The sequence below is a fragment of the Hemiscyllium ocellatum genome, chromosome 13, assembly GCF_020745735.1.
Source record: "Hemiscyllium ocellatum isolate sHemOce1 chromosome 13, sHemOce1.pat.X.cur, whole genome shotgun sequence".
Taxonomy (NCBI): Eukaryota; Metazoa; Chordata; class Chondrichthyes; order Orectolobiformes; family Hemiscylliidae; genus Hemiscyllium; species Hemiscyllium ocellatum.
This window is the reverse complement of record NC_083413.1, coordinates 77,096,105-77,123,118: the sequence shown is the minus strand read 5'-3', so window position 1 is coordinate 77,123,118 and position 27,014 is coordinate 77,096,105. Positions and strand designations below refer to the sequence as shown.

At 45.0% G+C, this 27,014-nt stretch overlaps 1 protein-coding gene across 2 annotated transcripts in view; it reads right to left on the bottom strand.

Moving 5' to 3' along the window:
• gpc5b (glypican 5b) overlaps nt 1-27,014 on the bottom strand; it is a 593,135-nt gene that overhangs the window by 132,917 nt on the left and 433,204 nt on the right. For both annotated transcript variants that reach the window (XM_060834330.1, XM_060834331.1), the window contains one exon: nt 6,416-6,578. In XM_060834330.1, coding sequence (XP_060690313.1) covers nt 6,416-6,578 — 163 coding nt within the window. The remainder of the gene's footprint in view (nt 1-6,415; nt 6,579-27,014) is intronic.

Genomic DNA, 27,014 nt, shown 5'->3' with positions numbered 1-27,014 from the left:
CTGAAATCCTGTCTCCCTGTTGTAGAAGAGACCACATTGAGAGCAACGGATGCAATAGGTGAGGTGGGTGGATGTGCAGGAAAATCTCTGCTGGATTTGAAATGATCCTTTAGGCCCTTGGTCAGAGGTGGTGGGGGAGGTGTGGGCATAGGTTTTACACCTCGTGCAATGGCAGATCAATGCAAAAGATAAGCACATGTTGGAATTCTGAAAAACTAAAACTGCTGAAGGCCAGGCAACATCTGTTGAAACAGAACACCCATTGCAGATTGATGATTTTTCATAGAGCAAAGAACAGTACAGCACAGTACATGCCCTTTGGCCCTCTATGTTGTGTCGACCTTTTATCCTACTCAAAGATCAAGCTAACCTACATGCCCTTCATATTACTATCATCTATGTACCTATCCAAGAGTCGCTTATATGTCCAGAAAGTATCTGACTCTACTACCACTGTTGACAGTGCATTCCACGTACCCACCACTCTCTGTGTAAAGAACCTGCCTCTGACATCTCCCCAAAACCTTCCTCCAATCACCTTAAAATTATGCTCCCTCATGATAGCCATTTCCACCCTGGGAAAAACATCTCTGTCTATTCACTCTATCTTTGCTTCTCAACATCTTTTACACCTCTATCAAATCACTTCTCATCCTTCTTCGTTCCAGTGAGAAAAGCCCTAGCTCCCTCAACCTTTCTTCATAAGACATGCCCTCCAATCCTGGTAAATCTCCTATGCACCCCTCAAAGGCTTCCACATCCTTCCTATAATGAGGTGACCAGAACTGAACACAATATTCCGAGCGTGGTCTAACCAGGGCGCTGAGCAAAACCTCAGAGCTCTTAAACTCAATCCCCCCGATAACAAAAGCCAACACACTATATGCCTTAACACCTCCATCAACTTGGGTAGTAAATTTGAGGGATCTATGGACATGGACCCCATGATCCTTCTGTTCCTCCACTCTGCCAAGAATCCTGCCTTTAACCCTGTTTTCTGCATTCAATTCGACCTTCAAAAATGAATCACTCCACATTTTTCCAGATTGAACTCCATCTGCCACTTCTCAGCCCAGTTCTGCATACTCTCAATGTCCCGTTGCAACCTACAACAGCCCTCCAAACTATCCATCACTTCACCAAACTTCTTGTCATTGGCAAGCACAATAACCCACCCTTCCACTTCCTCATCCAAGTCATTTATAAAAATCATAAAGAGCAGAGATCCCAGAACCAATCCCTGTGGAACACCACTAGACACTGAGCTCTAGGATGAATGCTTTCCGTCTACGAACATCCTTTGTCTTATTTGGGCAATTCTGTATGCAGACAGCCAGATTTCCCTGTATCCCATGCCTCTTTAGATTCTGAATGAGCCTACCATGGGAAACCTAATCAAACACCTTGCTAAAATCCATGTACACCACATCCACCTCTCTACCTTTATCAACGCGTTTTGTCACATCCTCAAAGAATTCAATAAGGGTTGTGCTGCATGACCTGCTCCTCAGAAATCTATGCTCTAATCAAGCTATGGGTTTCCAAGTAATCATAAACCCTGCCTCTCAAAATCCTCTCCAATAATTTTCCCATCACAAGACTTAAGACTGATTGGTCAGTAGTTCCCAGGATAAGTGGCAAGTAACACTTGTGCCACACAAACGCCAAGCAATGGCCATCTCCAGTAAGAGAGAAGCCAACCATTTCTCCTGACATTCATTGGCATTACCATCAGTGAATGCCTCACGAACAACATCCTGGGTTTATCATTGACCAGGTACTGATTGGATTTGCCATATAAGTAATGTGGCAACTAGAACACAGAGGCTGGGATTCCTTTCAGAGTTTAATTGATCTCCTGGCAACCAAGGCACAGGTCGGGACTGTGATGTCCTACTTTCTACATACCAGGATGGCTTCAGCTCCAGCAACACAGAAGATAACTTAATGTTATCTAAGACAAGGCACTTGACTGGCACCATCCATCACATTTAACATTCACTCCCTCCAGAACTGACGTACACTGTCAAGGTACCTTCAGCAGTACATTCGAGACCTATGACCACTTCTATCTAGATGGACAAGGGCAATTGACACATGGGAACACCACCATCTACGAGTTCCTCTCCAAGCCACTCACCATCCTGACTTAGGAATATATCACCATTCCTTCACTGTAACTGGGTCAAAATTCTGCAATTCCCGTCTGAGTGGCATTGTGAATGTACTTATAATCAGTGACTGCAGTGGTTCAAGAAAGCAATTCAACACTGCTTTCCTGAGGGCAATTAGGAAGGAGCAATGAATGCTGGCCCAGCCAGTAACATCTAAATCATGTCAACTAATAAATGCAAAACAAATCTCCAATTTCATGCAGGAAGCTCACATCTTTACCACTATAGCCTGAAGCATTGCAATTCTGTTAGCACCTAAAACGCTACTTCATTGTCAGTTTTTGGTGTGATGTTTTGGTACACCTTTATCTGGATTAGGATGAAATAGGACCTGATAATACTTCTGCCAAGCATTTTGGGTTATTTTGTTCCATTAAACTGCTTTACAGATACAAAAGTTTGCTGTTGACTCCCATTCTCTCAAATCACCTCACATGCTAATGAACAAACAAGTCTTTAATGTCTCTTAGTGAGCGAGGGGTGCTCCAGTAAAACCATTCCAAAGAGCTCCATTGCTGCATTCCAGAAAAGCATTCATTGTGGCATAATTTAGTGCTAGAGTCTGACTGAAGGCATCTCAGTGTGGGAGGTGTTTCTCATTATGGGGGGGGGGTCTCTGTGTTGGGCCCCTGAGTGTGGGAGTCTCTCAGTGTACAAGTCTCTCAGTGTGGGAGACTCTCAGTGTGGGAGACCTTCGGTGTGGGAATTTTTCATTGTGGAGGGGTCTCTGTGTGGGGGCCCTCAGTGTGGGAGTGTCTCAGTGTGGGAGACTCTTGGTGTGGGAGTTTTTCATCGTGGGGGAAGGGCGGGTCTCTATGTGGGGGTCCCTCAGTGTGGGAGACTGTCAGTCTGAGTCTGTCAGTGGGAATTTCTCAGTGTGGGATCCGAAGTTGGGAGTGAGACATTTACTCACTTGAAGAACTATTGCTGTTAAGTGACAATGAATGCTTTAAGACTGAGAGTCACTGATTGATGTTGGCCATTCACCGTAAGGAGGTGGGGCTTTGGGACTAAGTGGAAGCTCTTCACCTGTGGGTGCCTCCCATTTTCCAAGTGGACATTTCTGCTGACGAGTACTTTCACTCACAGTAAAGATGAGAAGCATGGAAGATCAAGATGCTCACAGTCACTGGTGTTGTAGCCTCTTGTACTGTGCTAAATGACTGCAAGAGTGGCCTGTGCTCAATGATATGGCTTCAAACACAGATCAGGTTCAGTGCAGGTTTTCGCACTGGCCCTGAAGCAGCCTGCGTTGACCCTGCAGTGGATGCCATGACTTGGAGTACAGTCCACGGAGCTGCCTGCGCTCGGCAGGAGTATCAGGATTAGGCCACATTTTGTCCTCCTCTGTCAGTGTGGCTTCATATGTGCGGCAATGAGACTGCAGCAATATAGGCAGTCTGTGCTTATTTAATGCATTATATAGCAAGCTGGATCAGTCAGCTCTCAAACAAACTTCCAAAACCAGCTATAAATCTCAATTTCTTTTTCAATCATGTTTTCTTTGGAAATGCCTTATGAGTAGAGTGCATCTTCTGATATTTTTCCAACATTTAAGTAGACAGTGTGTCACTATTTAAGCAACTTCTAGCCAGGCTGAAAAGTGAGGTGATTGCAGGCTGCAATGGCTCACTGTAGGAGTGTATTGGCATTGGGCTAGGATGAATATCATCGTTGAGTACTAACAAAATGAGCCCTTGTGACTCGGTTTTGTTTCCTTGAAGCGTTGACCTTCTATGTTGTTCAACATGCACCTGAACGATTGGCTTCATTATATTTCATTCTCTTTGATGCAACAGTCAAAACAGTTCGACATGGAATTACCCTGTACATTAGTAAAGCTTGCGTCAAGATGTGCAAATGTGACAGTTTTAATTACCAGTTTGCAGAAACCCAGGATCAACTCTTACACGTATTTAAATTCCATTTGCACCTCTCTTGTTTTCTTTGGCTCATAACACAGAAGGTCATTGTTCGCAACATGTCTCTTTACTTGACAGAGGTTGACATGATTACTCCAATTGACAAGACAACCATAAAATGTAGGCTGCAGCTGGCTCAAACGTGTCTCCTCCTTTTGGCCCAGAGCCCTGTAGGTAATTTTCTCTCCTCGAAGTTCACTTCCTAGTGTTCTTGTTGAAGCAAAGTTTATCAAGAGTTTTCAAACTTATGGCTTAACGCAAAAATCAAGATTCATTGGTATTCCTTCACTGGATCTCCAGTGACAATCTTTACTACTCACTCAATGTGAGGTCACGAGAGTTCACTGTGGTACTAGCAATGGGTTAGCTTGCTAAACCCAGGTTTATCGCTCAGTATCTGTTGGGCCTCTGGTCCCATAGACCGTTGCCTGCTGGGACTCCTGTCTCTGGAGCTCACTACTTGCTAAGACTCCAATTTAGGTTAGGTGCTTCCTGTGATTGATTTAGTTTAATGAACAACAAGCTGCTTATTGAGCTTAACAAATCTCATCACAGTTTGAAGTTTGATGTTAACAGTTAGAAACTTTCCATCTTCCCCACTGTGAGATTGTCCTCAGTTCTGTTGGGCTGTTTTTAAATGGCAGACTGGAACGAAGAATGGTAGTGAACATAATATACATGCAAAATACAGTGGAAACTTTCACTCTGATATATGTATTCCCGCCATTGTTGGGAATACCCTGATGAAAAGTCTGAAATGTTATCTCTGTTTTTGTTGTGGCTGTACAGGACATTGGTTGGACAATTTTTGGAACATTGCATTCAATTCCACTGTAGGAAAGATGAAAATGCTCAAAAAAGATTTACAAGGATGTTGTTGGATTGGAGGGCTTGAGCTTTAGGGAGAGGCTAAATAGACAGAGGGTATTTTCCCTGGAGCGTCAGAGGCTGAGGGGTGAGCTTATTGAGGTTTATAAAATCATGAGGGATATGGATAGGGTGAATAGCCAAGGTCTTTTCCCCAAGGTGAGGGAGCCCAAAACTAAAGACCATAGGTTTAAGATGAGAGGGGAAAGATATAAAAGGGATGTGAGGGGCAACTTTTTCACTCAGAGGTTGGTGCGTGTATGGAATGAGCTGCCAGATGAAGTGGTGGAGGCTGGTACAATTATAACATTTAAAAAGCATCTGGATGGGTATATGAACAGGAAGGGTTTTGAGGGATATGGGCCAAATGCTGGCAAATGGGACCAGATTAGTTTAGGACAAGTTGGACCCAAGGGTCTGTCTGCATGTTGTACAAAACTAAGACTCCATTTCTCTCTCTTTACTGGCTAACTAATCTGTTCAGTATTTCCACCATCTTCTGAAGACACTTATGATCGTAACAGAAAGTGGCATCATCTAGATTCAACCAATGATTTCTCCAGCCTTGGCCCACCATTACACGGACATAAATGGTCTCGGGGGCAAAAAAAGCCCCGCAGCTTCTCCAACAGTTACGAGCGTTCATATCAGTGTTAAATCTCAAGCCCAGTAGTAGGATAGCTGTGTGGTGTCACAAAGCATTATCTGATGCTGCAACTTTTCCATGCTGAATGGTTGCACTAAAGCTGATAACAAGTTACTGCTTGCATTTTGACTTCCAATTAATGTGATATCATGAACTATTTGTCCAACTCATCCAGTTGGTTCCGGACTCTGAAGGATCAGTATCTGGATGGCATGACAATTGTGTGTACTCATGAGTGAGTAATTGACAGCTTTGGAGAGTCAATATACCTCAGTCCCACCCTTCAGCCGCTTCGGGTCTCAAGTGCAGCTATTACACATTCATTGATTAAAGTATGGGGCTACATTAATCAATGATGTTTAAAAGCTGTATTTGAGACCTGAAGCAGCTTAAAGGTAGGACTGAGGGATATTGACTCTCTGAAGTTGTCACTCACTTGCTCTTGGCAATACGTCATACCACTGCCATACCATTCAGATACTTATTCTTTAAAGCAGGAACCAGTAGATAAATTGGACAATTAATTCACAATATCTCATTTGTTGGAATTCAAAAAGCTGGCAATAACTTGCTATCAGCTTTATTACAACCATTGAACATAGAAGTATCGCCCACACCCCTCAGATCCAAGACAAGTAAACAAATAGACTGCACCAGTATGAAACCTGAGAGTGTTCCCACTATAATACTGCATTCAAGATTACATTCAACTACCTTGTCTGCATCAGATTCAGCTCAAAGGGTCATCTTACACCTCACTTTCATAGGATGTCATTAGGAACCAAGTATCTGTGAGACAAATTCACCTGTATTCTTCTTACGGCCCACTTCTCCGCTTCCAGATCCTGTGCATCCATCTTCATCGTCACAGTCTCCGCTCGATTCAGAGTCCTCTTCCCTGTCATCACCACTGCCAGGTTCTCTTGAGGACCACTGCCCTGACTGCTTGCTCCTTTTCCCATGCAACATCTGAGATGAAACAGAATGTGAACTGTGAGAAAGGTGACCATGGGCTTAGAAATAAATTGTTAGTCTTTTGTTCCAGTACCTGTCAAAAGAATTCCTCATCCTAACATACATAACTCTCACTTACTGCCCTTGTGCACTAATACCCGGAATGCTATTAATTCAGCCATCAGATTGCTTTCTGATTGGCATCTTCTCACTCTCTATAAACCTGAGCTTATCTAGAATATTGTTGTCCATAGCCTAACTAGTACCATTCACCCATCAGCCCTCTGAACAATGGCGTATATAGGCTCCCCATCAAGATTCACTGAATCTGTACAGTGTGGAAACAGGAAATTTGGCTCAACAAATCCATACCAACTCTCCAAAGAGCATTCCACTCAAGCCCACCCCCTTCAGCCTATCCATGTAACCCAGCGTTCCTCATAGCTAAACCACCGAGCCTACATATCTTCGTACACTTTGGGAAATTTACCATGGCCAATCCAGCTAACCCTCACATTTTTGGATTCTGGGAGGAAACCCACACAGCCATGGGGACAATGTGCATATTCCACACAGCTAGTCACCCGAAGCTAGAACTGAACCTGGGTCCCTGCAGTGCCACCTCATGCAGCAATCTACCAGCACCATGACTTTAAAACTTAAAACCTACATAGTCTGACCCTCCCCATCTCTCTAGTCCCATCCAGAGATCTCTGTGTTTCAGAGTCCCAGGCAATGCACCAGCTAATTCTCCATATGTCCCTTCATTCATAAAACCAACCCTAATGCGTAAGAGGGACTATTCCCAAGGCCACTTACTTTGCCAAAATCATGTGGTCAATGTCTCACACGATACACTGGCTGTTCCAGTAAAGATATCATTGCAATGACTTTACGGAAAATAGTTCCCATTACAACTCAGACCAAGCTCTCAAAACCCTTCTCTTTCTGGCTGTGATGACATGCTTTGCTCAGTATCAGAGTGGAACAGTGTTGTCATCAGTGGAAACTTGAAGCATCTATTTTTCGGTATATAGCAAGATTTTGTTGCGAGCTGAGTGGATTGAGCAAAGGTCCCAGTCACCAGCTGACACTTAATGCTTAAAGGCAGCAGCACCCATGGAAGATTGGAAAGGGAATCCGGGGAGCACGGAGCAAATGGATGGAAAATCACTCCATTGAGGTACATGGAAGATGAACCTCAATGGTTTACAGTGGCTACCAAAATGCAGGAGCCTTTCATGAATCCTCCCTGCCTCTTTTGTATAAACGACTGCTGGTCTGATTTATATATGATTCATTGCACTTGTCAAGCAGCTGACTGGCTACAGCAACAGCTGAAACAGTGCTGACCCCTGAGTGGAAATGAATCTAACACCAGCTGCACAATATTAACTGCCTTTTGAGAATAAGCCGACTAGAGTAAAAAAAACCAGGGAAGGTTCAAAACCCAAGTTCACTTGTTTATGGTTTATAAAGAAAACTTGAAGGGATTACGGAATGTGCTCCCTCAAAAATGCTGGAAATCCAGGAAGATCCTAGACTTCACTGCAATAAACCTGCCTCAACTGGCAGTACACTGAGATGCCTGGAGATGGCTGTTGGAGAGTATGTGAAGACAGCGCAACAGTACCTCAAGAAAACTGACACGTTGGCACACGGGGGTTAAACAGGAATCAGTCTGCTCAGGCACTTTGATTCAAGCCTATCCCAAATTGGATGCACTAAAGGATTTGTGTTTCATTTGTTGTCAGGGCCTGAACAGGAATTAACCTCAGGGTGAGCAAACCCACAAGGCCTGGAGAAATGGCAATGTCCAATTAATGTCCACTTTTTTGGTGCAGCCACCACACATGCTTCAAAGCAAGTGAAAATTTAAATGGTATCAGGACACAGCTCAGTGCTAAAGGCACTGTGCAGTGATTTCCTACCTCAGTCCTTTTCATTCCCAGGCCAGCAACACTGAAAACCAGCTTTCTACTCTGAAAGAGAGGTGCAGGAGAGGTTGGTGTCGGGTTTCTGAGAGGATTAAAGGGAAAAACTCACAACAATTAAACTGGATTTAAGGTAGGCCACGGGATCATGGTGTTGGAAGTGACTGGGGGCCTCCAAGGCAACACTTATCTGAAGCGAGAGAGGCGGCGCAACTTTCTAACTGGTTGCTTCCACACTCGTTGCCGTACGGAAGGTTGTGTTTGATCCAACCAGCACACTGAGAGAGCAGGCCATTGTGGAATCAGGTCAGTGGCTGCTGGAACGCTTCCATGTTGGGGTGAAGGGTCTGAAGGCAGCCTGAATCTGAAAGATCACTGGCCAGAGCTTAAAGAACGATCGAGGTCACGGGTCGCAGAGAGGGAATCACTCTACAACAATGCCAACTGAGACTCTGCGGCCCTCCCCAGACTCCACCTTGGCAGAAACGTTCCACTGATGGGTGGTAAAGTCATGCTCCCCAACTTAATTGGGTTGCACAATGTCCCCGGAATGGGCATCCAATTCCATATCACCCCCTGGGAATTAATCTCCACAACAGTGCAAATGCATCTGGGAAACACCTGCTCAATTCCTCCAGCCTCCTCTCTCTGCCATCAACCACTCTATCTCCAACCCTGCCACCACTCGGATGGGAAAATTGCACCCAATGATACAACACAGCAGAGATACCTGCAGGGCTGGTGGGGAAGGTGGACAGGTGAAGAGAAGCCCTCTACGCACAGTGGACCAAACAGACAGTGTGAACAAAAGACAGTGCATACCTAGCAAAATAGATTCAGTCACCAGACAAGTTGTCTTCAAATGACTCATCATCACATTCAAACCACTAGCCTTGCAGCCAAGATGTCATTGAATTAAGCAGCTTGATGGGTCAAATGGCTTATTTTTGCTCACACATCTTAAGGTCTTGTTGTCTTGCATCTTGCTCACTTCACCAGCCTCAATGGTGGAAATGAGGGCCCACATTGTCCACGTACCTCATGCTTCACGGGAATGGAGTAGGGGTTAAAACAGTTTCCAGTTGTGCTAAACAGGGCAGCTTTGTGAAGCAGGTCAGGTTGAAGGAGGATCATTCATTTACTTAGACTCACAGAATCATACAGCACAGAAACAGACCCTTTGGCTCAACTCATCCATGTCCACTAGGTTTCCTAAACTGAACTAGTCCCATTTGCCTGCATTTGGCCTCATTCCCTGTAAACCTCTCCTTTCCATGTACCTGTCCAAATGTCTTTTAAGTGTTGTAACTGTACCCACCTCCAGCACTTTCTCTGGCAGCTTGTTCCACATACGTATCACCTTCTGGGAGAAGAAGTTCTCCTCAGGTCCCTTTTAAATCTTTCTCCCCTTACCATAAACCTGTGCTCTCTACTTTTGGACTCCTCTACAATGGGGAAAAGACCTTGGCTATTCACCTTATCTGTGCCCCTCATGGTTTTATAAACCTCTATTGTGGGTCACCCCTCAGACTCCTATGCTCTGGAGAAAAATGTCCCAACCTATCCAGCCTCTCCTTTTAACTCAAGCCCTCCAGTCTCGGTAATATCCATGTAAACCTTCTTTGCACCCTTTCCATTGGGAAATGAGGCTGGACAAGTAGTAATGGGGGACAAATAAATGAGGGAGGAAGTGAATAGGTTTCACTTGCATCAGTTTTTACAGAACTTCAAGAAAGTCAGGGGCATGAGCAAGCGTGGTGGCATTACTAAGGAGAAGGTGCTGGGGGAAAACTGAAAGGTCTGAAGATGGATAAATCATCCGGACCAGATGGACAACACCCCAGCATTCTGAAGGAGATAGCTGAGGCGATTGTGTAGGATTTGGTGGCGAGGTCTTAGGAATTTCTGGAGTCAGGGAGGATCCCAGAAGCAGTGGAAAATGGTAAATGGAACACCCCTAAGAAAACGAGGGAGGCAGAAGACAAGAAGCGATAGGCTGGTTAGCCTGACCTTAGTCGTTGTTAAGATTTTACAGCCCATTACTAAGGATGGGATTGTTGAATGTTTGGAAGTGTATGATAAAATAGGCACGGCTTCACAAGTGGAGGTCATGCCTAACAAAATAGTTACCATGGCTAATTTAACTAACTTACACATCCCAGAATCATAGAATTCCTAGATACAAAAAGAGGCCATTCAGCACATTGAGTCAGCACTGCCCCTCCAAAGAGCATCCCACTCAAACCCAGCCTCTTACTCTATCCCAGCAACCCTGCATTTACCATGGTTAATCCACCTAACTTACACATTTCTGGAAATTAGGGGGCAATATAGCATGCCCAATCCGCCTAACCTGCACATCTTTGGGCTGTGGAAGGAAACCAGAGCACCCAGAGGGGATCCATGCAGACATGGGAAGAACGTGCAAACTCCACACAGACAGTCACCCGAGGCGGGAATTGAACCTGGGCCCCTGGTGCTATGATTAGCTAACTGGCAGAAGACAGAGTGTGAGGATGAGGATGACGGCAGCCAGTGAGTAGCGGAGTTCCACAGGGGTCCGTGTTCATTATTCAAGTTAGACATTAACGATCTAAATGAAAGAACTGTGGGTCATTGTTGCTAAGTTTGCAGATGACACAAAGATAGACAGAGGGCCAGGTAGTGCTGAGGGAGTGGGGAAGCTGCAGAAAGGACTTGGACAGGCTAGGAGAGTGGGCACACAAGTGGCAGATGGAATGCAATGAAACTCTCAGGACATTGGTGAGGCCACTTTTGGAATATTGTGTGCAATTCTGGTCTTCTTCCAATTGGAAGGATGTTGTGAAACTTGAAAGGGTTCAGAAAAGATTTACAAGGATGTTGCTCTGGTTGGAGGATTTCAACTATAGGGAGAGGTTGACTAGGCTGGGACTGTTTTCCCTGGAGCGTCAGAGGTTAAGGGGTGACCTTATAGAGGTTTATAAAATCATTAACGGCACAGATAGGATAAATAGACAGCATCTTTTCCCTGGTGTGGGGGAGTCCAGAACTAGAGGGCATAGGTTTAAGGCGACAGGGGAAAGATATAAAAGGGACCTGAGGGGCAACATTTTCACAGAGTGTTGTGCGTATATGGAACGAGCTGTCAGAGGAAGTGGTGGAGGTTGGTACAATTACAGCATTTAAAAGGCATCTGGATGGGTATATGAATAGGAAAGGTTTAGAGGGAACATTGGCCAAGTGCTGGTAAATGGGACTAGATTACACTGGGATATCTGGCCAGCATGGATGAGTTGGACTGAAGGGTCTGTTTCCATGCTATACATCTCTCTGACTTTGGTAAGAAGAATGGAGTCATAGTCTATTTTCTAAATGAGGAAAGGTTTCAGAAGTCTGAAGCACAAAAGGACTTGGGAGTCCTAGTTCAGGATTCTCTTAAGGTTGACATGCAGGTTCAGTTGGCAGTTAGGAAGCCAAATGCAATGCTAGCATTCATTTTGAGAGGGCTACAGTATGACGGCAGATATATACTACTGAGACTGAGTAAACCTCTCATCAGGCTAGATTTGGATTATTGTGAGTAATTTGGGCTGTGTATCTTCGGAAGAATGTGCTGGTGTTGGAGGAAGTTTACAAAAATGATCCTGAGGATGAAGCTCTTGTCACATGAGGAGTGGCTGATGACTCTATATCTGTGCTCAGTGGTGTTTAGAAAGATGAAGGTTAGATCTGATTGAAAATTACAGAATACTGAGAGGCCTGGATAGAATGGACATGGAGATGATGTTTCCACTAGTAGGAGAGACTAGGACCCAAGGGCACAGCCTCAGACTGAAGGAACGACCCTTTAGACTGCAATGAGGAGGAATTTCTCCAGCAAGTGGGGTGGTGAATCTGTGGATCTCATTGCCACAGAGGGCAATGGAGGCCAAGTCATTGAGTCTCTTTAAGGTAGAGATAGATAGATTCTTGATTGGGAAGGGGATCAAGGGTTACAGGGAGAAGGCATACCAGCCATGATTGAATTGTCCTAATTCTGCTCCTATATCCCATGGCCTTAACTTCACCTCACTCTATGACACAGCAGTGAAAATCGCTCCTACATCCCACATTGACCTCACACTGTCATCTGTACAACCATGACAGTCACATCACTCAAATATAGTGCAGCATGTTCACAAATACATAACATGACACATTATCAGAGACAGCCGTAGCTAACTGACAAGGAAATGTCGAGCTGGACGTCTTTTCCCGATGGATGAGTCAGCAGGTACCAATAGTCCATGGCTGTGCCCAGACGCCGGGCAGAAACCATTGGAGATGCTGGAACTATCCTACTAATCCTTTGTCTCCATCTCACTTCTCCCTCAGACTACAACCTTTTCTGATTTACAAGCTGCAATTGGTATCAGTAAACCTCTTGTTTCCCTCGCTCACCCCTAACGCCATCTTCTGTCTTTGTCTTTCCCCTTACAGGGACATAAGAGCAACATTTGCCAGCAATCTGTGCATGAGTGTGAAGTGACAGAACAGAAAGGAAAAAAATGATGATTAAACAGTTCAATCTCACACGCAACCCCCAACTTACTAACTACTGCCATTGTCTGCTTTTTTGAGGATCGATTCGAGGCAGGATTTGTCGGTGGCGAGTCTCCAGGCAAGTGTGGTCTGCTGGCATGGCAGGAGGAAAGGGTGGAGTAGGTGCCAGTTTCTCAGACGGTGAGTCACACAGCTCCAGTTCAACTGCGGACAGCTCCGATGAGGACTTTCATTGGGTAGTCTACAGGAAAAGGTTGGTAGATAGACGCAATGAAACGCTTGGTGCATTGGAGAATCCCCTGACCAATGTCAAGGGCCATGATGGAGTTCTGCTCAGACTCCTTAATATCAGGGCTAACACGCTCACCAAAATTGTGTCGTGGGACAAGGGACTGCACCAGAAGGTAGAAACTGTAGATACTAGGGGGAAAACTTATAGCCCAACTTTTAACTAAGAAGAAAAATGTGAATTTGCAATGAAAGTGAAAAATGCTGGGAATACTGCGTAACATTTGCGAAGAGAGAAACAGAGTTAAGCCTCAAGGTCCTTTGTCAGTGCTGACAAAAGGTCACTGATCTGAAACATTGACTCTCTTTATTTCTTCAAAGATGCTACTAAGTATTTTCCAGCATTTGGCCTTTTTACTGCAGCTGATGAAGAAGTCAGTTTTGGACAGGACCAATACACTCCTAAGTTCCAGTTAGCATTATGTCCTAACGGTAGAAAAATTAAGTCAGAAAGGTTGGCAAAATGGTTGCCATATTTGCAAAGGTGCACAGATTGTCAGCACGGACGATGTTCTCTGTTCAATGCTGGAAAGGCCTTTCCTGAGACCGAAGAGCAACGTGTAAATTTTAACAAACACAAACCTTGTGGAAAAGGATTTGCTCACAGAAATGTGCACAAGAACCATAAAAAAAGACACTTTGAAGAGAGAGGTGTGTAAGACTTTGTTTCAGACTCACCTCCTGCAGGGGCACCTCCCAATACAAAACAGTGAACGAACTTTCAAATGTGCTGTAGTGATAAAGCCTTTGTGACCAACTCTGCGCTGAACAGCTATTCAAAGGACACATATTGGAGAAAAGATGGCAATCTGTACATATTGTGATCAGAGATTTGTCAGTAACAAAACATTGTATGGGCTCATTTGGTCAGAGACCTCCCAGTCTCTCTTTCCTGGGACAAGGCGGAATTGATGGATTTCAGAATTACAATTAGAATTAGCTTTATTATCACATGTACACACAGGGGTACAGTGAAAAGTTTACAAGTCGCTGCTTACTTAAGTACAAAGGTCTTCGGTACAGCTTAGAAAAATAGAGAAGTAAAAAAGTCCAGCATTGTGGATTTTAACATGGCAAAAAGGGGAAAAAAAAGTTCAGAATACACACGGCCAAAACATTATCAGCGTGTATTTAATCAGAAGTGGGGCCTAAATGAAGACCTGAGGACTCCAGCCGAATTTATGATAGTTTGCAAAATCCACATGCCATTCATCACTCACGCACAGCAAGTGGTTGCACAGTACCAATGCTTATCTGTTGGATGACAACTCGACATGGAATGCAAAATGCTTGATAGCGAGCAGACAAGGACATTTCAAAGATAGTTGTGATAGGATTTGTTTCTTTTTTCTGCGAGCGATATTGATCATCTGCTTCGTCAAGCTCATCGCAAACAATCACAACAACAGACTTGTAATCTCATTGTCGACATCAGGAACTTTTGTATCCATTTGGAAGAAACAGACAAGTTAAACTTAAAACATGATGTATTTAGAGTGACCTAATTGAAAATATGGACTTCAGTGTCAGAGGGAAATTGCAGCACTTCATTAAAGCTCATCTGCCCACAGATCCTTGTACAGTACTTGATTGCTTTAGGTTGTGCTAGAGAATACAGTGACTGACTCCTGATTCTCATACAGAAAATTATTGATTCCAGACATACCACTCCTGGGTTTGAGTGCATGCGTAGAAAGTCAGGCAATGTTTGAAGAAATTTTAAGTCATGTGAGTGAACTGTTTGAAATTAGAACTACCTTTTCATTATTCCAAGATGAACAAAATTTACAGCAACTCCATCTAAACATGACATGTGTTTACCCTCCCCCCTCCCATTTATCTCTTCACTCCCGAGGCTCCCAGGCTCATTCCTGTTGAAGGACTTTTGCCCGAAACGTTGTGCTCCTGATCCTCGGATGCTGCCTGACCTGCTGTGCTTTTCCGGCACCACACTCTTGACTCTAATCTCCAGCATCTGCAGTGCTCACTTTCGCCTACATTCAGTTGGATATCCTGGGGCTTGGTGCTTGGGCCAATGTTCTTTCTCATTCATATGAATGGACCAACCTCAGGTTATAAGTGAGAGGAAGTTATGGTCTGGCCTGGCTAGACCTCAGCATTGCTGAGACACAAGAAACCTTGAAAGGCTTGAAGCAATGATGGGAAGCCCTCTGAATTGACCTTGACTGATCTTGAGGCACCCAAGTTAACAGGAAAGGCTTAACTTATGTTTCCTCATCCTGGAATAGAGGTATCTTATAGATGGAGGAAAATCTTTAGTAAATGGTGTTTAAATTCAGAACAGTAACGCAATCCAAACATGATGTGGAGGAGCCGGTTCTGAACTGGGCTGGACAAAATTAAAAATCACACAGCACCAGGTTATAGTCCAACAGGTTTATTTGGAAGCACTAGCTGTCAGAGTGCAGCTCCAACATCAGGTAGTATCTGATGAAGGAGGAGCACTCCAAAGTTAGTGCTTCCAAATAAACCTGTTGGACTATAAATCGGTGCTGTGTGATTTTTAATGTAATCTAACCACTAGGACAAGAGCACAAGGACACAGCACGAGTAACAAAAAGTAACTTTATGAGTACTACAGGTGGTGATTCATTGAAAGAGCAACCAATACGAATACCCTCAATGTATCAAGGGGCTGAATGGTCTGCTCCCCTCTTTTATAGAATGATGCAGATTAAGTCTTCACATGGATTTAAGTTGCAGCAAATCTGGCAAAGCTGAGTGATGCAAGGTGGAACTGGAAGGCTTTTCTGGGGGGAGGACTGCATCATACTCCTCATTGTAATGATATGTTATACTCTGAATACTCCCCTGCTTTACCAGAAATTCCTAGCCTTCGATGCATATGTTCTGCAATGGAGCTTGCTCAGCATGCAGTGGGCAGAGGTGCAGGTTCAGTTTGCATTGCACAGCAGACCATGGATAAATAAAGTATGACAACTGCCCCTCCCTCCCCCCCCTCCCCAACCCTTGTCACATGTGACAATTGCATTAAAACCCCAGAATATAGCCGAATGCGAAATCCTTAAAATGTCTGCAGGTAAATGTGATTGGCCCTACTTCTGGAACTCCTTTAGCTCCACATCTCACCAAAAGCTTCACTACTTCTGACCTCTTGAACATCCTCAGTTTTACTGTTCCACCATTTTGTATCTGTGCCTTCAGTGACGTGTTTTGGAACAACCTCCTCACTCCTCTCTCGCTCACTACTTGTCATATTCCTTTACCACACTTTTTAATTCTTCCCACTTTGACTCCCTATGTGAAGCAGTTTTATGCTTTGTTTCATAATGCTCTGGTGAAATGCTTTTGGAAGTATTATAACATCATAGGCGCTACATCAATTGTGGTCGGCCATTTTAGGATGGAATGTTTGAGTATTATGAATGCTCTCGTAGTGTCTCCACCTGCCTATCTTTCCCATTTAGAATTTAAATGTTCTCACTGAAACATCCTTTATGAAGCAAATCATCTTCTTTCAGCATTCCTCCCTCACTTGGCTACTTCTGCGGATTGTTGAAACCAGGCAATAGATTACTGAGTGGGAAGAAATCTGTTTCAAAAACAAGGAAGATTAAAAAGCAACCTACTGAAAAGATTAAAAATAAAACCAGTTCGGTTTTGGATTTAAATCCAATTTAACAGGTAGGAATCTGCCATTCCTCAGAAAAAGAAGTTTATTCAGTAATCATCATCAGATGATATTTGTGAGGACGTTTCTGGAACATTTGCCTGCTTTTCAAGTCAGTTTTGCTGAGTGGGTGCACTCCAAATTCAAGGAGTCACTACATCCTCTTAGATAGTCAGTGTGTGTTGACAAGCGAATATCTGACAGGTGAGCTGTTATCTGAGGCCTCGCCCATCAGTCCAGTGTGTGTAAATATTCTTAATATTGACAAAGAGTTTGCCTTGTGCCCTGAAATGACATTTCACCCTCAACCACCAGCACTGAAAATACAATGTTGAGCATGTTCCTGCATATTTTGATAGTGAAATCTCATTACAGGGCTCCAGGGCTTGTACAAAAAGGCTTCTAGATACGTCTACATCTACAGGTGAGTCTTTGCACTCTGAGTACGTCCCTTTTTATGAGGATCTTTGGGAGTTCCCTCTATTCTTCCCCAACCTCTGATTACAATCAGATACTTTACAATATTATGGATATCAAACACAGAACATTCCAGTCTATTCCTCCAAGACCATTTCCCTCAATTCCATGTCCTCCCAGTGTCACTCTTCCTCACACAAGGTCAACACAACAATGATGTGATCCTCCCTTTCCTACTCCCACTTTCCCGAATTAAAACACGTGCCCAGTACAGCAGCCCTTGCTCACGGTTCACTTCCCAGTACCAACCTGTCCATCCCAATGTTACTCATCCCAACCCAGTGTCATTCTCCACCGACAAGTTTAACCAGGTTTCTGTTCCATTCTCCCCCTTCCAGCATTACCCTTCCCCTGCCTATGTTACCCCCTGTCCCTAAGTAATTCACTGTCCATCATGACACCTACTGCTGGCAAGGTGCCAAGAAACTTGAAAGTAACTGTGCTGTAACACAAAGAAACACGTCGTCAGGTTGCTAAGGTTGAGATACAAGTGGCGTATACAGATGCCAGGATGCTTCTGAGATATTAATGGAAGCTTACAAGTCCTGATGAAAGTTTTTTTCTTGACTTGCAATGACCTCCATTTCAGCATTGTCAATGATTCAGTTTTCAGATTTTCAGCATCTTTTTTCCCATTTGATCATGGGCATGTCATCCCTGGCAACATACGACTGTCATTGAGAAGGTGATTGGGTGTCACCTTCTTAAACATCTGTAACGTGGGTACATTAACAATGCTGTTTGGAAGGAGATCCCAGGATTTTGATCCAGTGCTGGTGCAGAAACAGCAAAAAAAATCCAAATCAGGATGGTGTGAGATTTGAAGGGGAACGTGCTTGGGTTGGTGTGCTGATGTATCTGCTGCCTGTGAGCTTCTGGGTGGCTATAAGCATGGGTTTGCCACTCTCAATGAGCCTTGGTGAGTTCCTTATCGATGTTATGTATTGTTGCCACTGTGCTTTGGCGCTGTAAGGAGGGAATGTTGAATGTGACAGATCTGGTGCCAATCAAATGGTTGCTTTGCCCTGGATGGTGTCAAGCTTCTTGAGGATTGTTGGAGCTGCCCCCCTCATCCAGGCAAGTGGGGAGTATATCATCAAGCTCCTGACATATGCCTCACAGCTGGTGGATCAGCATCAGACAGTCAGGAAACAAGGCACTCACCACAGAATTCAAACCTCCCCAGCTCCTGTAGGGATTCATATAGCAGGTCCACTTCAGATGCAGGAAATTGGTAACTAATGTCAAGGGGAGATAATTGGATTTCCTTTTGTGAAGATGTTGAGGGTCTAGCATTTCTACTATCAGTTTAAGCCTGTATGTTCTCCAAGTCTTGCTGCATATGGGCACCGACTTTTACTTTTGGATTGCAGGAGTTAAGTCTGACTTTATAATGGAAGGGAAGATCATTGAGCAAGCAGCTGAAGATATTTGGTCTGAGGACATCATCATGGGGAGCCTTTGTGGAGATGTACTGGAGCTGAGATGACTGACCTCCAACAACCACAGCTATGTTTCTTTCTAACATAAACAGAAAATGCTGGACAAATTCAGCAGCTCGAGCAACCACTGTGCAGAGAGAGATAAAGTTAACATTCTGAGTCCAGCACGAATCTTCTTCAGAGCTGTGGTGGGTATGATTCCAACCAGCGGAGAGATTTCCCCGTTTCCCAATGACTTCAATTTTTCTAGGTCCCCTAGATACCCCACAGTTGGTCAAATGGTGCCTTGATACCAAGGACAGAAACTTATATTCTCCTTTGAAATTCAGTTTCCCTGGCCATGTTTGGACCAAAGAAGCTTGGGGCCCTGGTAGAATGAAAACCGATCAGAGAGCAGGTTGTTGTGGCAGATCTACTGATAGCACTGTCAACAACCCCTTCCACTTCTTTGTTCATAACCTAAAGACCACAGCACTGACAGAAAAGTACAAGTTTGAATTGTTCAGGACATATCTGGGTGACCTTCCACATGTTCAGTGAGATGCTTGAACTGGAAGACCATGTCTACAGGGGTGGAAAGGTCTGGAGCAAAAGCCTGCAATATGGAGGTGTAGTGGACAGCGAAGAGGGTTACCTCAGATTACAACAGGATCTTGATCAGATGGGCCAATGGGCTGAGAAGTGGCAGATGGAGTTTAATTCAGATAAATGTGAAGTGCTGTATTTTGGGAAGGCAAATCTTAGCAGGACTTATACACTTAATGGTAAGGTCCTAGGGAGTGTTGCTGAAAAAAGAGACCTTGGAGTGCAGGTTCTTAGCTCCTGGAAAGTGGAGTAGCAGGTAGATAGGATAGTGAAGAAGGTGTTTGGTATGCTTTCCTTTATTGGTCAGAGTATTGAGTACAGAAGTTGGGAGGTCATGTTGCAGCTGTACAGGACATTGGTTAGGCCACTGTTGGAATATTGCATGCAATTCTGGTCTCCTTCCTATCGGAAAGATGTTGTGAAACTTGAAAGGGTTCAGAAAAGATTTACAAGGATGTTGGAGAATTTGAGCTATAGGGAGAGGCTGAACAGGCTGGGGCTGTTTTCCCTGGAGCGTCGGATGCTGAATGGTGACCTTATAGAGGTTTACAAAATTATGAGGGGCATGGATAGGGCAAATAGGCAAAGTCTTTCCCCTGGGTTGGGGGAGTCCAGACCTAGAGGGCATAGGTTTAGGGTGAGAGGGGAAAGATATAAAAGAGACCGCAGGGGCAACTTTTTCACATAGAGGGTGGTATATGTGTGGAATGAGCTGCCAGAGGAAGGGGGGGGGGAGGCTGGTACAACTGCAACATTTAAAAGGCATTTGGATGGGTATATGAACAGGAAGGAGTTAGAGGGATATGGGCTGGGTGCTGGCAGGTGGGACTAGATTGGGTTGGGATACCTGGTTGGCATGGACGTGTTAGACCGAAGGGTCTGTTTCCATGCTGTACATCTCTATGACTCTATGATGTTATCAAGACCCGTGACCTTTGCAGACTCCAGTCCTCTTTGCTGTTTCTTGAGGTCACATGGAGTGAACCGAATGTGTTGAAGACTGGGTTTAGTAATGTTGGAGGATGAGGAGGCTGAGGTAGTCCTCTGGCTGAAAGTGATGATGGATCAGACCTATCTTTTGCACTCAAGCACTGGTGTACCCCACCAATGGAGAGTCTGTACCTAGGGACCTTGGTAGCTAAGATGGCACCGTATGTGGCGACTCGTAAACTTTTCTCATGTGAGTAAATGTGACCATAAAGTGTCTTTAATTTGGTGAAGATGGAGGCACTCACAGAGCTTTGTGTGGCACCAAACTGGAAGATTTTGTGGTTTCATTTCACTGAATCCCCTGGGGCTGCCAGCCCGCTAGTGGTGGCACGGGGATCAGCCAATGCCCTGTTTTTGACTGCTACCCATCAGAATATTTTGATGCCAGTCTCACATCGGGTACAGGTTTTGATGACCCCCCACCCCAACCCCATGGTCCTTTAACCCTTGGCACACTGGAACTGTCAGTCAGTATTCGAGAATACAGGCTGATTTCTTAACCAAGATAATAAGGGCTGCCTCTTATTCATGAAGCCAGTACTCAGTCTGAATCAGCATCATTAGATTAGGAAGAGGCCAAATGAAGGGAACAGAAAACAGATGGAAAGTCAAGTTTGGACCTCAGCCCTTCCACTGAAACCATTGGTGAAAATTGAATAACTCTGCCTGGGTGGCATCTTAATTGGGTCTGGACTCAGTTTGGCCCTACCCAATAATTTTACCTAACAGAGGCAGCAGACAATTTATGCAAATAAAGCATGCAAACAAGCATAAAATGCCATGCAACATAACCCCCTGCCACTTGCACCACTGCCTTATTATTGGGCGTAAGGGGGTACAAGGGTGCTGTTACGGTCCGTCGTCATGAAGGGCTCCAGGTCGCGATGGGCATCCCATCGCAACCTTTCAAACCTCTTCCCTATTTGAGATCCCAGTATGGTCATCAATAGCCAAGTACCCACTGGGGAACACCTCAAGGCATTGGAGGTTAATGATCCAAGTAATGAGTGAGCCAAAATTTCAAATTTTCACCCTATGTGCTGAGGGGTTTTTCAGTGGCATTTTTGACCCCTTACCCCAAGGCTGAGTTGTAAATCATGCTTCAATTTGTTGATTCAGACCTCCAACAAAATGCGGGTATTTAGCAAAGAAAGGGAGTTAAGGTGCAAAAATGCACTTAACGTAAGTTTGAGATGGTCTAATGATTTAAGAGAGACCCTGTGTCAGTGCAGGCCACACACAAACAGAAAACACAGCTGCTCTCATCTCAAAGGAGCCCACAGGGCACCAGGTAAAGTGTAACTGTCACATTCTATTCCCAACTGTCTGTTACGTGTGGTTCAGGATGAATATGAACTGCCTGTCATCTGAGCAATAGGCAGGAAATGGTCTTGGACGGTATCCAAGTCATGCAACTGAGATCTCAGAACGTAAGCCAAGGTAGGGTGTGGTTAGATGATGCCTGGATGGGATGGTGTGTGCCTGATTTGAATCTGAGTTTGATCCCAGCTGTGATAACAATCTCAACAGTGCTGCTAATCCCCTAGCTGTACTGTACAGTGTCACCTGATAAAATACGCTGTAACAATGTGTGGGCTCAAGCACCTGCTTAAAAGGCCACATTCACATGTTTGTGGAGTTAGATAGTGATGTTGTTGGGAGTGAGCGCCTCAAGGCATTCTACTCCTAAAGCCCTCTGCAATCAATGCTGAGACTACAGGGATGGGAACTTGCTGCCTCGATTTCTGCTCCACCGAAGTTGGGAGCTGCAGGAATCAAGCAAGACTGGGCGGTGAAGTGCACAAGGTTGGGCCTGTGTGTGAGCTGGTCTTGGCTAGACTCCTGCTGAGGCAATAATTTCCAATATATCATCTAAGCAGTGACTGTGGAAGATCTGGCACTGTGTGCGCTGACTGCTAAAGACAGACCATCCAGTCTGAGGCTGATCATCCAACAGAACGCTGATTCCATTCATCCACTTTGACATTTCTCACCTTGGGACAAGCAGATTTCCTTTTTTCTTTCTGAAGAAGGATCTGAAACGATAACTCTGATTTCTCTCCACAGATGCTGCCAGACCTGCTCAGCTTTTCCAACAATATCTGTTTCGGATTTCCAGCATCCGCAGTTCTTTCGGTTTTTTTTCCCCCAGAACACTAACTGAGATTCTGGATTAATAGTCTTAGTGGTAGTACCGCTATGCTATGGCCTCCCCATATATTTGGGTTGCATACCTGTGGCTCTGTGGTTAGCGTGTCCACCTCCCAATCACAAGGTTTTATGTTCAAAGTTTGGGAGAAGATTTGTAGCTCGGGTGCTCGTTGTTGTGGTTCTGTTCGCCGAGCTGGGAATTTGTGTTGCAAACGTTTCATCCCCTGTCTAGGTGACATCCTCAGTACTTGGGAGCCTCCTGTGAAGTGCTTCTGTGATGTTTCCTCCAGCATTTTTGTGGTTTGTCTCTGCCGCTTCCGGTTGTCAGTTCCGTCTGTCCGCTGCAGTGGTCGGTATATTGGGTCCAGGTCGATGTGTTTGTTGATAGAACCTGTGGATGAGTGCCATGCCTCTAGGAATTCCCTGACTGTTCTCTGTATGGCTTGCCCTATTTATGTTCAAACTTCACTCTAATTTTGGAGCACAAGATCAAAGTTGAAACCAATACAGTAGAGAGGAGCTCTTCAAGGCCGTGTCCTAGGTTCAACCATCTTGAGCTGCCTCATCAATGACCTTCTCTCTATCATAAGGTCAGATGTGGGGATGTTTGCTAACAATTATGGCAATTTGTGACTCCTCAGTTACTGAAACAGTTCACATGCAAATAAAACGAGACCTGGGTAGAATCTGGGCTTAAGCTGGAAAATGACGATGAACATTCATGTCACACACAAAATTCAGGCAATAGCCAGCCCAACAATTGAAGATCCAACCATTGCTCTCAGTGTCACCATCATTGTATTCCTCACGAATATCATCCTGGGGGTTACCATTAACCAGAAACTGAACTGGACTAGTTATATAAATACTGAGACTACAAGAGCAGATCAGAAGCTAGGAATCCTGTGATAAATTCTGTGGTAGGTAACTCACTTCCTGTCTCCTCAAAGCCTGTCCACAATCTACAGGGCTCAGTCAGCAATGTGATGGAATACTCCCCAGGTGCCGGATAAGTGCCGTTCCAATAATGCTCAAGAAACTTAGTATCATCCAGGCCGAAGCATCCCTCTTAATTGCCACCACATCAACAAACCTTCACTTCCTTCACCACCGACACTCAGTAGCAGCAGCAGTGCGTACACTCTATAAGATGCATAGCAGAAATTCACCAACGCTCATTTGACAGCAACTTCCAAACCCATGACTTCTTCCAACTAGAAGGACACGGGCAGCAGATGCATGAGAACACACCACCTGCAAATTCCTCTCCAAGCCACTCACTGTACTGACTTGAAAATGTATCGCTGTCCTTCAGTATCCCTGGATCTCCCTCACTGTCAGCATTGTGGGTGTACCCGCACCAGATGGACTGCAGTGGTTCATGAAGGCGGCTCAATGCAAGGCCAATGAGGGATGAGCAATCAGTGCTGGCCCAGCCCGAGAACCCACACCTCCTGAATGGGTCAAAATGAAGATGATCAGATCAATATCGAATTTCTGCTTGTGCTCAAATTAGCGGCTGCATTTCCAACATTACAACACTGGCCACATTTCAAGATCTATTCAATTGCCTTCAAAGAACTTTTAACATATTCGGTGATCATAAGAAGTGATGTACAAGGCTGTTCTTTTTCTTAAAATCTGGCCAGAGGAATAGACCACACATTTTTCTTTTTGTTTGGAATTACAAATTGATATGGAACTTGGACTACTATAGCTGAAAAACCAGAGCAGTTATGTGATTTGAGAACAAGGAGTTGCATATTGTTGTGCAATGCACCAATAGACAGCTGTTTTGAAGCAGGTTAAAGGATATTCAAGACCGAGAAACACTGAGAATTTTTCGAATTAAGGAAATTCTGTCTGGTAACAGCTCTCTGATAGGTTGAACTGTGGAACGTTAAAAGCAGTAAATCCAAGAGCAGCAGAGATGGAAAGCATCCAGATCCTGCAAGCATCTCTCTCTCTCTATCAGAAAATGACAATAAAACCACAAAAGATTAAAAGAACGAATTCGTACAAGGAACAAACTTCACCTGATTGCTCATTGAATCAAATAATGATCAAATGCCTGCAGACAAATGCATATTATTATTGCAAAAATCAAAATTACTAGGAGAAAAATACATTTCCATAAGTGAACTTGTGAACTTGACTTTACACTGTCTATATTTGTTTTCCAACCTTGGTATTTATATTAAACTATTTTTCTCCTGTATAATTTAATCATGATTGAGTGTGTGTATATTTGGGGGTTTGAAAAGGTATAGTTTAAATTTAAACCCCTCCTTTCACTATTCTTTGGAAAGTTGAGTGTGTTGCAATAAATAGGTTACATTATATGTGTGCGTGCAGGGGAGGCAGAGTGAGTGTCAGCATGTGGGTGTGTGTGTTGGGGGGGGATGTGAGTGGCTGTGAGAGTGTGATTTTGTGTATATGTCTGAGTGTAAAGGGGAATAAATCTGTGAGAGGGTGCATGTGTGAGGTGTGTTTGTGTGCGCGTATGAGAGAGCTCGTGTATGAGAGAGGATCTGCTTGAGTGCATGGGTCTGTAGGAGGGTGTGTGTGTGCGCATGTCTGTGTGTGTGAAAATGTATAATGCGGTGGTGTCACCTGTAGTGTGAAATGAACCCAAGGTCCCGGTCGAGGGCTGACATGGTGGCTTAGTGGTTAGTACTGCTGCCTCACAGTGCCAGGGACTTGGGTTCGATTCCAGCCTCGGGTGACTGTCTATGTGGAGTTTGCACATTCTCCCGGCGTCTGCGTAGGTTTCCTCCAGGTACGCCAGTTTCCTTCCACAATTCAAAGATGTACAGGTTAGGTGAACTGGCTATGCTAAATTGTACATAATGTTCAGGGATGTGTAGGATAGGTGCATGAGTCGGGGTAAATGTAGTGTATAGTGTAAGGGAATGGGTCTGGGTGGGTTATGCTTCGGAGGGGGCGGAGTGGACTTGTTGGGCCAAATGGCCTGTTTCCACACTGTAGGGATTCTATTCTATTCTATCCCCATGGGTACTGAACTTAGCTATCAGCCTCTGCTTGGCCATTTTTCGCTGAGGTAAAAACAATGACTGCAGATGCTGGAAACCAGATTCTGGATCAGTGGTGCTGGAAGAGCACAGCCGTTCAGGCAGCATCCAACAAGCAGCGAAATCGACGTTTCGGGCAAAAGCCCTTCATCAGGAATAAAGGCAGTGAGCCTGAAGCATGGAGAGATAAGCTAGAGGAGGGTGGGGGTGGGGAGAGAGTAGCATAGAGTACAATGGGTGAGTGGGGGAAGGGATGAAGGTGATAGGTCAGGGAGGAGAGGGTGGAGTGGATAGGTGGAAAAGGAGATAGGCAGGTTGGACAAGTCCGGACAAGTCATGGGGACAGTGCTGAGCTGGAAGTTTGGAACTCGGATGAGGTGGGGGAAGGGGAAATGAGGAAGCTGTTGAAGTCCACATTGATGCCCTGGGGTTGAAGTGTTCCGAGGCGGAAGATGAGGCGTTCTTCCTCCAGGTGTCTGGTGGTGAGGGAGCGGCAGTGAAGGAGGCCCAGGACCTCCATGTCCTCGGCAGAGTGGGAGGGGGAGTTGAAATGTTGGGCCACGGGGCGGTGTGGTTGATTGGTGCGGGTGTCTCGGAGATGTTCCCTAAAGTGCTCTGCTAGGAGGCGCCCAATCTCCCCAATGTAGAGGAGACCGCATCGGGAGCAACGGATACAATAAATGATATTAGTGGATGTGCAGGTAAAACTTTGATGGATGTGGAAGGCTCCTTTAGGATCTTGGATAGAGGTGAGGGAGGAGGTGTGGGCGCAGGTTTTACACTTCCTGCAGTGGCAGGGGAAAGTGCCAGGATGGGAGGGTGGGTTGTAGGGGAGGCGTGGACCTGACCAGGTAATCACGGAGGGAATGGTCTTTGCGGAAGGCGGAAGGGGTGAGGAGGGAAATATATCCCTGGTGGTGGGGTCTTTTTGGAGGTGGCGGAAATGTCAGCTGATGATTTGGTTTATGCGAAGGTTTGTAGGGTGGAAGGTGAGCACCTGTCCCGAAGTCCACCTTGGAGGATGGTCACCCGAAGGTCCACTGAAGTCCTGGCCCACTGAATTGTTCCCCAATTGGGAGGGAACACACCTGTCTGGTGATTGTTGTGTGGTGCTCATTCATCCATTGCTGTAGCCTCTGCTCGATCTCACCAATGTACCGTGCCTCAGGGCATCCTTGCCTGCAGCGTATGAGAGAGACAATATTGGCCAAGTCACATGATTACCTGCCGCGTGTAATGGTTGGTGGTGCCCCCACATGGAATTATGGCACTGACATGTCTTGCAGCGTCAACTGTGACAAGGATGTATGGTGTTGTCCTGAAAGCCGGGCAGTTTGTTGTTTAAAGTTGGGTGGCTGTTTAAAGGCCAGAAGGGG